Source organism: Monocercomonoides exilis (assembly GCF_001643675.1).
Source record: "Monocercomonoides exilis strain PA203 chromosome Unknown scaffold32-1190040, whole genome shotgun sequence".
Classification (NCBI taxonomy): domain Eukaryota; phylum Preaxostyla; order Oxymonadida; family Polymastigidae; genus Monocercomonoides; species Monocercomonoides exilis.
In genome coordinates, this window is record NW_027150577.1 from 200,358 (window position 1) to 214,316 (window position 13,959).

General features: G+C 34.4%; 6 protein-coding genes across 6 annotated transcripts; 4 read left to right on the forward strand and 2 right to left on the reverse strand.

Moving 5' to 3' along the window:
* Positions 1–2,304: 2,304 nt before the first annotated feature.
* On the reverse strand, positions 2,305–2,850 carry MONOS_2090 (uncharacterized protein; the record flags this gene model as incomplete). Its single annotated transcript, XM_067871987.1, has 1 exon — positions 2,305–2,850. One exon carries the CDS (start codon positions 2,848–2,850, stop codon positions 2,305–2,307), a length of 546 nt encoding a protein of 181 aa, XP_067724564.1.
* A 518-nt stretch (positions 2,851–3,368) lies between these two features.
* On the forward strand, positions 3,369–3,635 carry MONOS_2089 (uncharacterized protein; the record flags this gene model as incomplete). The annotated part of the gene is made up of 1 exon (XM_067871985.1): positions 3,369–3,635. The coding sequence occupies one exon, from the start codon at positions 3,369–3,371 to the stop codon at positions 3,633–3,635; it is 267 nt and encodes an 88-aa protein (XP_067724565.1).
* A 1,218-nt stretch (positions 3,636–4,853) lies between these two features.
* Positions 4,854–5,219, reverse strand: MONOS_2088 (uncharacterized protein; the record flags this gene model as incomplete). Its single annotated transcript, XM_067871984.1, has 1 exon — positions 4,854–5,219. One exon carries the CDS (start codon positions 5,217–5,219, stop codon positions 4,854–4,856), a length of 366 nt encoding a protein of 121 aa, XP_067724566.1.
* Positions 5,220–6,451: 1,232 nt separating this feature from the next.
* Positions 6,452–6,989, forward strand: MONOS_17802 (uncharacterized protein; the record flags this gene model as incomplete). Its single annotated transcript, XM_067870758.1, has 4 exons — positions 6,452–6,469; positions 6,567–6,658; positions 6,713–6,743; positions 6,888–6,989. The coding sequence occupies 4 exons, from the start codon at positions 6,452–6,454 to the stop codon at positions 6,987–6,989; spliced, it is 243 nt and encodes an 80-aa protein (XP_067724567.1).
* Positions 6,990–9,787: 2,798 nt separating this feature from the next.
* MONOS_2087 (uncharacterized protein) lies at positions 9,788–10,207 on the forward strand (the record flags this gene model as incomplete). Its single annotated transcript, XM_067871983.1, has 1 exon — positions 9,788–10,207. The coding sequence occupies one exon, from the start codon at positions 9,788–9,790 to the stop codon at positions 10,205–10,207; it is 420 nt and encodes a 139-aa protein (XP_067724568.1).
* Positions 10,208–11,730: 1,523 nt separating this feature from the next.
* MONOS_2086 (uncharacterized protein) lies at positions 11,731–12,294 on the forward strand (the record flags this gene model as incomplete). Its single annotated transcript, XM_067871982.1, has 1 exon — positions 11,731–12,294. The coding sequence occupies one exon, from the start codon at positions 11,731–11,733 to the stop codon at positions 12,292–12,294; it is 564 nt and encodes a 187-aa protein (XP_067724569.1).
* Positions 12,295–13,959: the final 1,665 nt, after the last annotated feature.

A 13,959-nucleotide genomic window follows, 5' to 3' on the forward strand; every position in this document is an offset into this window, starting at 1 on the left:
AATCCTTGTCAAAGTAATTTTATCCGGTTGGGTGTGATTTCGTGAGTGAATACAGAAATTTGAAAGAAATATGAAATTTTTAATTTTTTGAAAATTAAACAAATGGAACTTTTCAAAAAAATTTTGGCATTTGTAAAAAGAGACAGCATATTGATAAGCTTTGATTCTCCAACTTTTGTGAATTGGCATGAGGCAAATTGATCAACACATTCGTCTTAACTTTCCATTCTCACCGTTCTTTTTCATCTGAAATGTTCTGTAATTTAAATTCAACAATTTACACAAAAAGAATACATAAATATTTTGCTTTGCGAGGTATAAAATGGAAAATGAAATTGAATCAGTAAACTCAGAAAAGCGAGAGCAATTAATAAACATCCGCTACACATGTTTTGTGATAGAACCTTCATGCTTCAAACAGAATAAACAAATTGCTTAGAAAAGAAAAAAGAAAATTGAAACAAGATCATTAATATATAACAACAGATGATAATAAAACCCTTATCTGAATTCTTTATAATTTTTGGATAACAGAGCTTATTACCATTCACACACTCTCTACAGAAATAAACTTAAATTGATCTTTGATAAATATCAATACTTTCGAATAGTTTTTTTCAGATTTATCAAAATTCCAAATTCAAACTGAAGAGTATAAAGATTCTTAGCATGGGCATTATGATTTAAGAAAAAATTAACAGGTCAGGGATTCTTTTTGAAAAATCAGGGATCATCTGTCAATTGCTTTCTTTCAAATAATAAATAATATTGCATCTGACAACAATGCACCATAACATAGCAAATCTCTATTGCAGCATAATTCTTAAGTTTTGAATATTTCAGAAAAATCAGAATTGGATCAATCAAAATGTGGGGCAAAATTTTTGCAATTATGAAAAAAAATCTGAGATTTGTTCCAGACTTTTTCTTCAATCATTTCATTAAAAATCAATCGTAACGATGCAAATAATTCCAGAAAAATTCAAAAATTGAGAAAAATGTTTGTTAGAGAAGAATGGAACAAAATTCATAAAGAAAAATATTTTGTACCATATATTCGAAGTGGTTATTTTTTTTCAAACTTTTCATGTTCAAACCGATCCATGGTGCAACAACGGTTTGATTTGTTTATTTCTTTTATATATTGAAAATTTTTATTATATGAAAAGAATAAATGGTTAAAATGGAATCAATCGACACCTATTTTGATCACACTCATTACATTCATATTTATGTTATTTCTTTTCTTAAACAAGCTCTGAATTGAAGATTTTTTAGTGTTATACGACTAATTGTTTTCGCGTTTTATTTGCTATGGTTAAGAAAAGGTAAAAAAAGTTAGGGTTTTCCTAGAAAATCCAATTTTTTTTTGCAAATTAATGATAAGAAAGAGATGATTTTAAATATTTGAATACAGTTATTTTTCTAAAAATAATTAGAATATATTAAGTATTTATCATTTAATATGTTGGAAAAATGATTATGTATGTCAATTTTTGGGTGTCGGTTGAGTCCACTCTTACCGAATAAATACCAATTATAATTGTGTTTGTTTGCAATGTGATGCATTATATTTATCTTTGATATAATCAACATTTCAATGACGATCCAAAAAAATTCTGTTATTTTCATTTTCAGTAAATGTTAAATTGTTTGCAATTATGCTTTTCTATTGTAATTTGTTGTTACCATTTTTTTGTTAGAAAAATCTGCAAAAATGATAAGCATTTGATATCTTTTGTGTTATTTTCACAAACCAGTGGAAAAACGAACATCTTGTGAAAATATGAATTTGGATTTGGAAGATTCACTGTTCTTGTTATTGCAAGGGAGAAATGAGATTAAATTAATGGAAATTGTTTCTATTTAATTAAAAGAAATGATAGCTTCTCTGGTTCTTTTCAAAGCGACGAATTGATTACTCCATTCATTCGGCGAAGAAAATGAATTGACTTCTCTCACTTATCTGCACCCGTGCATTGAGCAGTTCTCCGAATCAATGATCATAAAAATTGTGATGGATTCTGACTACTCTACAGTCGTTCAGATTCTTCATTCATATTTTTATTAACCATTATTTCTTCTTATAATTTTTCATTGATGAACGAAAGGTATTCAAACCACCATTTCTTTTATCCACCTTCGAGAATGAGGTCGAAAAAAGGAATGATTGCTAAAGGCAAAAGGAGCCACGTGATTCAGTTGTCTATGCCGATGATAATGATATAATTCTCTTCTCCTTCGTCTTTATCTCAACTCCGAAGTGGTGCTCCTCTCTTTCTTTTACAATTCACATCTTCCGCTTTATGAATGTATTTTCCTACTTCTCCTTCTTCTTCTTCTTCTTCTCTTTCTCTTTCTTTCTTTCTCTTTCTCTTTCTCTTTCTCTCTTTTTGGCTTTTCCTTATTCTCGTTAATCCTCAAAAGCGGATAAGAAAAGCTACTGATGATGAGAAAGTGAAGCTCTCTGTTGAACGACGAACCGAGTGGAAACGAGACTGCGCTGCGAACAACGGCAGAGCTGAAAAGCTCATTCAGAAGAGATCGTTCGGTGGGCTCAGTGAAGGAGAAAGAGAAAGAAAAAGGCGAAAAAGAAGGCGAAGAAGAAGGCAAAGAAGGAGGCGAAGAAGAAGAAGATGATGAAGAAGATGAAGAAGAAGAAGAAGGTGGAGGCAACACAACAACCGGAAGAGGAAAAGCTGGAGACGACGAGGCAAACGAATAAGTTGATAAGAAAGTTAAATCATGTTGAAGAGAAAGAGGAAGCGATTGCTTTTGAATGAAAGGCTCATAAATGTATGTGACATCAAAGTTGGAATAAGTCATCCGAAGAAAGACATGCGAATCCATCTCGCTCTCCTTCTACTTCATTCTCTCTTTTTTTTGATCTCTTCTTTCTACAGCTTCTCATCATGACTTGTTTTCTCTCTCTTTTAACGTCTCTTTTCCATCTTCAATTTCTTTCAATGCATCTTCCTACCTCTTCACCTTTTCTTCTTCCTCTTCCCTATCTACTCACTTCTTCTTCTATTCTTCCTCTTCTTCTTCTTCTTCTTTTTCCTCTTCACCATCTTCCCATGAACCCTCTTCACTCCCGTCTATCCCATCATTCTCCAACCAAAGCCCTCACGCCCCTACAACGTTTTCGAAGACCAGCAAATGGCATTCCACGTGCACGGGAAACTCCAATCAATACGACTGCTCAAGCAGAACATCCTCATCCAGCTACAGCGCCTGACAACGATGGCAGAGTTGTCGCGAACAGAGGCGAAGCTCTGAACATGCAATTTAAATAGAGTCCGTTTCAACAACAGCTGCTGCTGCTGCCCTTTCAACAAGCACAATCACACAACCTGCAGATCCAGCTTATGGACTCTGACTTGTCTTTGCACGTAAAACACTCCTTTTTCAACCCCTTCGCTCTTCCAAAGTCAGACAGCCATCACCATCTCGGAGACGCAGCATCAGAAATGGAACATTCTGCACCTGAACCCGAGCTCGCACTTCACCGTGCATCTGTTATAGCTACAGCCACAGCAGCAACAGTAGCAATAGCAGAAGCAGAAGCATTAATTGCACAACCAGCCAATATCGTAACTCCGATGCCTCGAGCAGCGAGCTCTCCTTCGCAATAACACTCCTTTTGAATATGACGAGTGCAATAGGGCTGACGTTCCAGCAGTTCTTTTCCCTTTTGCACAGTTTGAGCAGCAGAGGGCGACTGTGTTTTGGCTGCATTGCTGCATCATTCTCACCTCTGCCTTTGGAGGAGTTTAGCTGCATGGCGAAGCAGGCGTACGTGCTATGCTGCAGCCGTCTCACTTGTACAGCGAGTTTTGTCATCAGGTGCGATCATTCAAACGTACTCCGGACAATCCATTCCTCACACGGGGGAGGATCTAATCGTTTTCTGGGGATGGCAGAATAGCAAATGTAACAACGTCATCTTCTTCTGCTTCTACCTCTGGCTCTTCTGATAATCGTGGAAGAAGAAGCGGTAGTTCAGCGCCGAGTAATTTGAATGCTGCGGATGGAGCAAAAAAAAAAAGAAAAGAAAGGGGAAAAGAGGTACAAATAACAGAGACGTAAGAGAAGCAATTATTATCAGAAGAAGAAAAGAAGACAAGCAGCCAAACATTCTAAGAACCAGAGATGAAGTGAACCACAGACTATTCATTAATTGTCCACCTCGCAGTTTTAATATAAATGGAAACAGCAAAAACAAAAACAGTGTAATTTCCTCCTCTTCTGCTCTTCAGATGAGCAGCGGGCACGACCTGTTTGACAGCTGCCCGACAAAGCAGAGATTGGCAGTGATTGCGTCTGGAATGAGCGACACTGCACAGAGCCTATCGATCATCTTCCTGATTGCTGTGGAATTTTCTTCCACTCTTTTCCAGCTGGCACAGACAATATTTGCATTGGAGTTTCTTTTGAGTGAATCAGCGGTGCTGACGTGTGTGCTGAGGAGGCTGCATATCATCATGTAGCAAATGAACAGGATGCATCGCAAAATGCTGGCAGACAACCTCTTTATTTTGTGAAATTCTGGTCACTCCACATTTATCCGCGGACTTTTCGAAGATCATTGTAATGCGCTTCTTCATTGTGGTTATCGAGAAAATTGAGTCTGCGCCCAATGTGCGAAAGTTTTGTTTACCACCCCAATGTGTTAATAAAGCATTTGATGCAGACGGTATTTAGGAGAAATTCAACATCCTCCAAAGGCAAAAATGACTGAAAAAATTACCACAAGGGCTACAACAGCGGAGAAGGAAAGAAGTTTGTTTCAGTTCAGCCCGTGTGGCAACAACATCTTCATCTGCATATTCCACAGGCTCTTCTTTCAAACTTCAGCAGCTGATGCCTTCCTTCTCTTCCGCTGCACTGTCTATGAGCTGCATTTCAGTCACATCAACCTCTTCTCTCTTCTCCTCCTTCTTCTCCTCATCCTCATCCTCCTCCAACTTCTTCTTCTTCTTCTTCTTCTTCAGCATCGCAAATTCCTCTTCCACTGGCCTGTGACTCGATCGATCATACGTCGTATAATAATATCCTTTCTGGCACAACCATTTGATTTCTCCTTCTGTAAACTTTTCTTTGTTATATTCTTCCTCTTCAGAATTCCCTTTCTCTTCCTCTTCACTCGTTGGCTGTTTGTTGTCAGAAATGATGTTGTAATCGCTGTATTCAACATCTATCTCTATTGCATCCAGCATTCACAGCACAATCAAACTACATTCAGCATCGGGAAGGATTAGAAGGGGAGACCGATTTGATAACTATGGTAATAAAGAGATTTATGGAGAAGTTGGTTGTTGTTTGATGTTTGATGTTCATGAATCTGGAAAACCCAAGAGTATTGGCGTCTGTAAACCATTTCATTCATATTTCTCATCGTTTTGGCCTTCATTAGCAACAGGTTGTGATTTGATAAGCGTGTTCGTGAATCAGGAGAATTTATTAAAAAAGGAGGAAAAGAAACTGTGGTTGCAGAAGATGGATGAAATGCTTTGTCATTTATTTAAGAAGTCACAGGAGACATTGAAACCGATAATTCAGTGAAAAATCATTTTGAAGAGGTATTTTTTGTTATAGGCGCGAGCATTTAATCGTGAGAAACTACCATAAGATTTTTTTCAAAATTTTCATCTTCAACTTCTTTCGTTGTTTGTCCTGTAATTCAAAATCAAAACTTCAACAATTTTTCTCAAAATAAAGATTATATGTGTACGTCTGATTACAAAAATAGCCAAAAATGAAATTTTCATAACAAACGGAAAAATTTCACTCCTTCATTTTCAAAAATTTGACTATTGACTTGTGATATTGGCAAAATTCATCACATATTCAAACTCCTCATTTTTTTTTGAAAATCGAATATTTCAACAAATTTTCATGTTTTGTTTTTAGCAAATTGATTCTTTTTTCTAAATTCTAACCAGTTTTTTTTTTCTTTAATAAAAATCGCTCATAGAAAATTTTGTATTGATTAATTTTAAATAATAAAATAAACCTCTGCGTCACCCTAAAAAGCAAAATCATTCGTCAGTCACTTCGTCACTCAGTGTTTTTTTTTTTTTTTTTTTTTTTTTTTTTTTTTTTTTTGTAATTTTTTTGAATTTATTTTTATTTTATTTTAACATTGTTAAATAATAACTTGATCTTATTTTCTGCAATTGAGTATTGATTTTGAAAATGTTTTTAAAATGAAAAAATGTTAAAATGGAACCATTCTACAATTTTAAAAGTTTTTTGTCTGACTTTTGACACTGGAAAACAACAAATTCTTTTAATTTTTGATAGAGCTAATAAGGAATGCTGCACGCCTCAATAATAAATATGAAAAATATGTACAAACATCCTAGGTTCTTGTGGAAACAGTAACAAATAATAAGGTTCAATTCAGCGGGAAAACCGTGATGGCATTATTCATTATCTAAGAAAACCGATGTTGAAATTAACAAAAGTTTGATCAAGAATTTGCAATTTCTTTATCTATCCATTTAATTGCATTTTATCGTTTTGCTTTTGTTCTTTTATATCTTTCATTTTTCGCTTTCAAGCATATCCTCATTGCATCGTTCTTGACTTTTTTCAGCTTTTTCTTCTTTCTATTTCATCGCCACTTTTCATCAGAAGTGAACAAAACTCAATGGTTGTGAAAATTGTGTTCCCTATTAAATGATTATCCATTATCATCTTATTTAAGTTCTTTGCCTCTCAGTTATTTGACCGCTATTGTTTTTCAATTATCATTCTTCTATTTTTCAGAACGAAATTCATTCATGTTTCAGAAACACACACTTAGGCTCCTCCCCATCGAAAAATGCATCTTCCACAGCAAACCACTCTTTTAGCCGGGATGATAACATTGTTTTGAAAAGTTAGCTCTCAGCACCTTCGTGAAGAGCGTCTTTGATGCAACCATGGCTTCTTCAGCAGCAGTAACATTCGCAGCAGAGTGCAAACAGCAAGGCAACCACTGAAGATCATTGCACTTTAATCTCCGCATCACACACACGCATAAATGAATGGCTTCACTTTCTTCTTCAACGCAAATTCAGAATCTCCTTCTTCTTTCTGTGCTCTTCATCCTATTCGATCTTCATCAAAAAAAGTTAAAGAATTTCAATTAATATTTCAACATCTTCTTTTCCTTCCTCATCTCCCTCCTTTTCTTTTTCTTTGTTGTTTTTTGTTTTCTTTGTTTTCTTTTTTCAAAATATCAAATGAGATATAATTTTTGTTGGAAAATCCTCGAAATTTGATTTTTAATTTAGACATTCACCTTTCATCGTTTGTTTCATTTTAAGATTAATTAATAATTGTGTTCTTTGTTAACAATAGAAATGTCATTTGCTTCCTTATGCTTTTATTAATTTAATGAAGTTAAGTTGAACCAAATTTCCAATTGATGAAATGATTTGAAAGAAATTAAAAAAAGAAGGATAAAGGAAATATTGAACATTTTTGAACATTGACAGTTATCAAGGAATTAAAAAAAACATTATCTTTCCATTTTTTGCCACAAAATTAAATTTGTTGTTTTATGAATGTGCGTTAACATTTCCATTTTTTCAAAAACATATATTAGATACAATGCAGATTGGATCACAAAATTCAAATTGAAAAAATAATTCAAAATTGTGGGGGTTATTTAAAAATACCCCTGTTTATTTAAATTGACTGGCTAATTTTTAAAATACACAAGCGATTATGAATTGAATGTTCAAAACTTGAAAAATGATCGTGTTCGATTATTAGCATGAAAGATTAATATAAAATACTGAAGTAAATTGGCTAATGATAACTTAACGTAGTCAATGAGAATATGTTTTTAATCTATATTTTAATTTATGTTGTATATTAAATGATAAATAAAAAACAAATAGGTTCGAAAATTAAAGAATATTTCAAATATATTTCTACTAATTTTTAATTAAAAACACCCAAAATATTTTTTAATTTGATAAATAAAAATTTAAAAAATTCATTATTCCGAAGTCTTAAAAGTTAAATCTTGTTTTTAATTTTAATTTTATAAATATATCTTTCGTTTTATCAAATGCGTTATTAAATACATAGCATTAATGCGAAATATCTGTTTTTTCAATTTTTCAAAAATTGATCGCTCCCACAATATTTAACTGTATTATAGGTTTTTTTTAAAAAAAAAACATAGATTAAAAACCAAAAATTCGATGCTAAACGTGTTTTATTTATTCTATTAAATCACGTTTTATTAATGTTTAAAAATTTTGTGAACATTTCAACGACTACGTAAAGTTATCATATGCCAGTAAATTTTGATTTTCTTTTTGAAAAAAATTTGATCTTTCAATAATCAACTTCTAAAAAATAGAATAATTCGATAATTCGTTTTAAATGCTGTTCTAACATATGCAATCGAAGATATGAGCTTCACAATGAGAGTTTGAATGATTGTTGCTATTAAAAATTCAATATTCCCAATATACAAATCATAAAAGCTTCTGAAAACTTTCAGTTTATTTTGTCACAATTGTCAATTGTTTCTTAATAACTGTAACATCAACAACAACTTCTGTGCCATTTTGTTCAGCACTCACAAGGTAATTATTGCTTTTTTCGTTTTTAGCAACAGCAATTTTCAAACGAAATTGTTTAACATTTTTCGCCTTGTTGAGAAACAATATAATGAAACATAAACAAGAAATATATTGAATACTTAATGTTTAAAGGAATATTAGGTTGCTTTTCAAGATTTCGTTTTTTATAAAGAACATTTATAATTTTTTCAAAATTTTCTTTTTCGATTTTTATCTAATTATAAAGCCGATTACATAATTTTCTTACAGTTCCAAATTCTATAAACCTTTTGCTTTTGTATATCCTGCATTTTTAGCACTCTCCATCCTCAGGATTACTCACAAACGAAATTTCTATTTCAATTGTGGCAAACATTAATTCTCTTGCATCCCCATCAACAGCTTTCGCTTCCAGCACGTTAAAAACACCATCAACTGTTCTATTGTCTCTTCTGTCAACAGTTCAGACACTTTTATCTCTGTCTTTAACACTTCTTTCTCCACCAAACACGCTCTTCACCAAATGCTCCTGTTGAACATATTGGAAATGAAACTCAAAGAGCGAGACCAGGAAGACTGACCTCTTTTGATGAGAACAGCTACCTCTTTGAATGGTGTGAATGGAATAACTCAAATAGCGGGTCAAGTCGTGGAGGTGCACTTAAAGTTATTTGCACAAATGCAAATCTCACAATCACTTCTTGCTCATTTCACAAATGTACAACCACAGGAAGTGGAGAAGGCGGAGCATTATTTTGTAACAGTTTGTTAAAAATTGATATCACAAAATCCAACTTTTTGAACTGCCAGGCGAGACACGGAGGGGCTGTTTATGTGGGGTATATCAATCCAATTCTGTTTGGACATTCTCAGAAAACAGAGTTGAAAATTGTTCAATAACATACTGGTGTGGAACTGGCTGGCATTTTTATATTGGTGCTTTTCCATCAAATGGTCAATTTCTGTTCACCAAATGCAAGTGCATTTCAAATTCTGGAAAAGATTCTGCTGGTTCTCTCACATTCAATTCTCCTCCAAGCAACAAACCAAGTCAATTTTTGGTCAATGATTGTCAGTTTATTTAAAATTGACAAGTTCATCAACATCATGGGGAGGTGCTGCAATGTTCTTCAGAGACACATATTCTTGGATGAATGAAATAAAATTCATCACATTCTGCTTCTTTGATGGCAACACGGCTACAAACGGAAGAGGAAATGATGTGTTTTTCAATGGTAATTTCATTGCTCAATCTCCGTTTGAGAATTGTGGATCAACAACCTCAACAAAAAGAGTGTGGAATCAAGGAACAGCTGACAACTCCGAATACAACAGCTGGCTTCCAATCATCGATCACACAGCAATCACCAGTCTCACCCTCAACAGCCAAAGCATCTTCCACCTCACCTCCCTCACAGCTCCCCTCACTCTCACCTCCTCCAACATCACCCACATCACCTCCACTGCCTCGCCCGCCAGCTGTGTCCTCTCCTCTGCCACCTCCCCTGCCCTCTCCCTCTCCCTCACCAACTGCACCATCACCAACATCAACTCAGAACAGTTCAGCTAACAGACCGCTACAGATGGCGGGTGCATCTCATTCACCTCATCTGCCCCTGCCAACTCGTTTTCGGTGAGGAACACAAATTTCTCCACCTGCTCTGTGAGCGAAAGGAAAACGGAAATCGAGAAAATGAAGGAGGAAAAAATTACAGAGAACGTGGGATGCTTCTAAAAATAGATGCAAAGGCGAAAGGAAGAAAATGTACTTCTTTTCAAAGAAGTTGGCATTAAAGATTTTACGGGGATGTGGTATGAAAATGAAGAGAGAATTGATAACGAAAATAATGATGACTTACAAGACGAAAAGAAAGAGGGAGTCTTTTAAGAAAGAAAAAGAGAAAGATCATTGGTTTAATTTTTGAAATAGAAACATCAGAAAAAACATGATCAACAGAATTAAATGAAATTGAGGAAATGATAAAAGCAAAAGAAATTAGCCTTTGATTCCACAACTTCAACATCGCTGTGCAATGCTTGTGAAAATATTTACAGTTTAATGAAATGTTTGCAGGAAAAATATTTTTCTCATAAAATTGTCAGAATTATGTTGTTTTCTTTTTATTATTTATGCTAAAACTATAAAATTATCTTTGAAGCGAATCATTTCTCACACAAAACTCAAAACAAATTATAATTTCACTTTATTAACAAATTATTTATTTAATATTTATTTTATTTTAGCGTGAAAACAAGCTTTTATAGAATTATCAAGGTCTGGTTAAAAAGACTATTAAAAAAGGTTTGATTTTTCTTTTATTTCCACTTTAATTTTTTCAGTGTTTTTTGTTTGTTTCATTTTCCCTTCCCAAAATTGTTATTAATTTAAATGATCTTTTCTAATTTAAAATCTCTTGTTGATTTTTAATTTTTGGCCTTTAATTTGAATTAAGTGGTCTTTATTCAAATTAACATAGGTTTATTAAAAAAACCTCTATTAATTCAAATTTCCCAATTTAATCTGCATTGTATCTATTGAATGACAATTTCTAACTTTTTTAAAGTCATCTTTTTTTGTTCATTAAAAGCACCAGTATTTAATATATTTGCTTTCTCAATGAACACTGAGGCTTCCTTTTCATTTGCATCTTATCTTTTGCATAATCCCTTTTAGATAATAAATAATGATCATGATGTTTTTTTTTATTTTTATATATGAGGGACTTAGCGCGTTCGACTCTTTTGAAAAAGTCATTTGTTCAGACATGCATAATGTTTTATTCTTGGCTTGAATTTATTCCTCCTTGAAATGCTGATAAGTCCATGGAAAATGACAGTAACATCAATTTTCAACTGATCGCGAAAAAGTCTTCTAAATTTCGATCGGCTTTGAAAAGGAATACACTAGAACACAGCATATTTTTTTGTGGGAGAGAAAAAAAGCGGTGCAGATTCATTTTTCACTGTGATACAAACAGCTGGAGTGGAACCTTCATTCTTTCGAGCAGCAGAAGAAAAGTACAAATAGTCCATCACGAGTCTCAACCTGTTCTTCGGAATGTGCCATCTCGATCTCATCTGGAGCAATGGCATTGAATTCGGGCGAGCCACCGCACACTTTGCGAAAGAGGGCACAGAAGATGATTTTTAAAAGCAGGACATGATTGCGCTGGCAGAGCCGTGGATAGAAGGTTTAGGGTGGTTAGTGTCTGACAGGGCAGCGGTGTTCTTTGCGAAGTGGGAAGATGGAAGCATTTTGGACGAGGCACCGCCTCTGGCTGTGAAGCGGGTGTTTGCGATGCTGCAGACAGAGACGCTTTTTCCGGTGAAGATAAACTTTGTACTAGACGTGTTGTTGTTCTGCTATCCCTCTTTGTTGAAGGAGAACAGCAGCCTTTTTGACACGGCAGAGGGAAAGGAAAACAGAACAGCCACAATCAACTCTATTGCAAAGCTTGTGACAAAGGAACTGAGAAAAGCAAATGAACAGTCAAATAATGTCAAAGAGAAGAAAGGCAAAGAGAAAGAGAAAGAGAAAGAGAAAGAAGGCAAAGAAGAAAACAAAGAAGACTTCAAAAGCGCAGCAGCAGGAGACACAGAGCTGTCAGATGTGGAGCTGCTTCAGGCCGCACTGCAGCTGGCGTGTGAGTTCATTGAAGAGAATGCATTCAACTATTTTGGCTCCGTCTGGTCGAAATACTGGCTGGTGGATGTGTTTGGGTAAAGAAGCTGTTTGAGGAGCAGATGCGCTTGTCGCTCAGAGAGGAAGGAGCAGCTGTGAAGCAAAGGGGAAGCATGAGAGAAAAAGGAGGAGAAGAAGAAGGCAAAATCAATAAAAATGGAAGAAATAACTTATCTTCCTCTTCTTCTTCCTCCTTTTCAGTGCAGGGAGCGCTGAGGAGCCATCCATACTGCACTCTTTCTGAATTTCTTCTGTCGAGTGTGCTTAATTCACAGGCGATGGCACAGCTTATGAGCCTGCTGAAGATATCGCCTGCTTATCACGCACTTCTGTGTGAATGTGTCTATGCTGCCTCATCTGTTGTGGCTGATGGGATGATTGTTGACTTCATTCTCACACAGAAAAAATCCATTTTGGCTTTGGAAAGAAAGAGAAACAAGAAAGAAAGGGAGGAGGTTGATGCACCAGAAACTATTTGTGTCGAAATGCTCAATGATTGAAGAATGAATGAATGTGTTAATTTTGGTTATAAAATTTGAGAAGATAGATATTTATTCGAATGTTAATGATAAACCTGAAATGAAAATGAAAAGAACAAGGAGTTAAATATATAATTAAATATGCAACAAGCAGTTCAAAGTGTCAATTGACAAACTCTGACGTCTTTCTCCCACAATTCTTCGAGCCCTGGAAAATAATCATTCACAAAAACATTCGCTGCAAGGAAATTGGATTTGCCTGAATGCAAATGAAGAGTAAACTTTGTGAATATCGCTTTTTCGGAACATATTTGAATTATAAATATATGTAATTCGTCTTCAATCACATATTTTTCAGTTTCCTTTTTTTCCAAAGATCTCTGAAACAACAGCAAACAACCTTCAATTATTACTCCTTATTCTTGACCGATAAAACTTTAAAAAGTCTCCGTGAATCTGCAAACCATCCGACCATGCAAATCTCCAAACACCATATCAAAAATACTGAGCATTGGTTTCTCTTCCACTTCGAAATTTTGAAAATGGATTCTTTTCACTGATCCGAACATCACAAGGCACGTTCCATCATTGTTTTCAACACATCTCTCCTCCAGTTTATGCAAATCATCATTTGTTTTGCAACGACATTCCTCCTCCTCCTCATCAATTAAATTGACAATTTTTTGTTGACCATCAAAATTTGTCTTTTTTTATTCTTTGGAATGACGAGTATTATCTATAGGCTTTCTTTCATCTAAATCTTCTATATATTCATTGTCAATTGCTTCGTTTACTGCACATAACAAGCCATATTAATCTTCATCAAACTCTTCGTCTGATTAGTCAGCGATGCTTTCCATCTCCATTGATAGTGAGCTTGTTCGAAGAGTTTCAATGTATTTCAATAAATCTATAAAAATATTATTTGAGCTTTTCTGGAAATTTCGTTGATCATTAACAAAAGGAATCAAACCAAATGCATTATTCATTCATTGAAAAAACTTAAATTCTTTAACTCTTTTGAGTTTCAAAAATTCGCACTTTGCTCAATAAAAATCTTTTATGGTGTTTCTGAATAATAAATCCTTTCAAAAACACATCACTAAAGATACAAAGTGGGCAAGATCATCCAAAAAGTGTTTTATGAGGCAAACTGTGTCTGGATCTTTGATTGACAGAACTTATTTTTTCAGGAATACGTTTTCATCGACATGGTTTTGCAAAATAA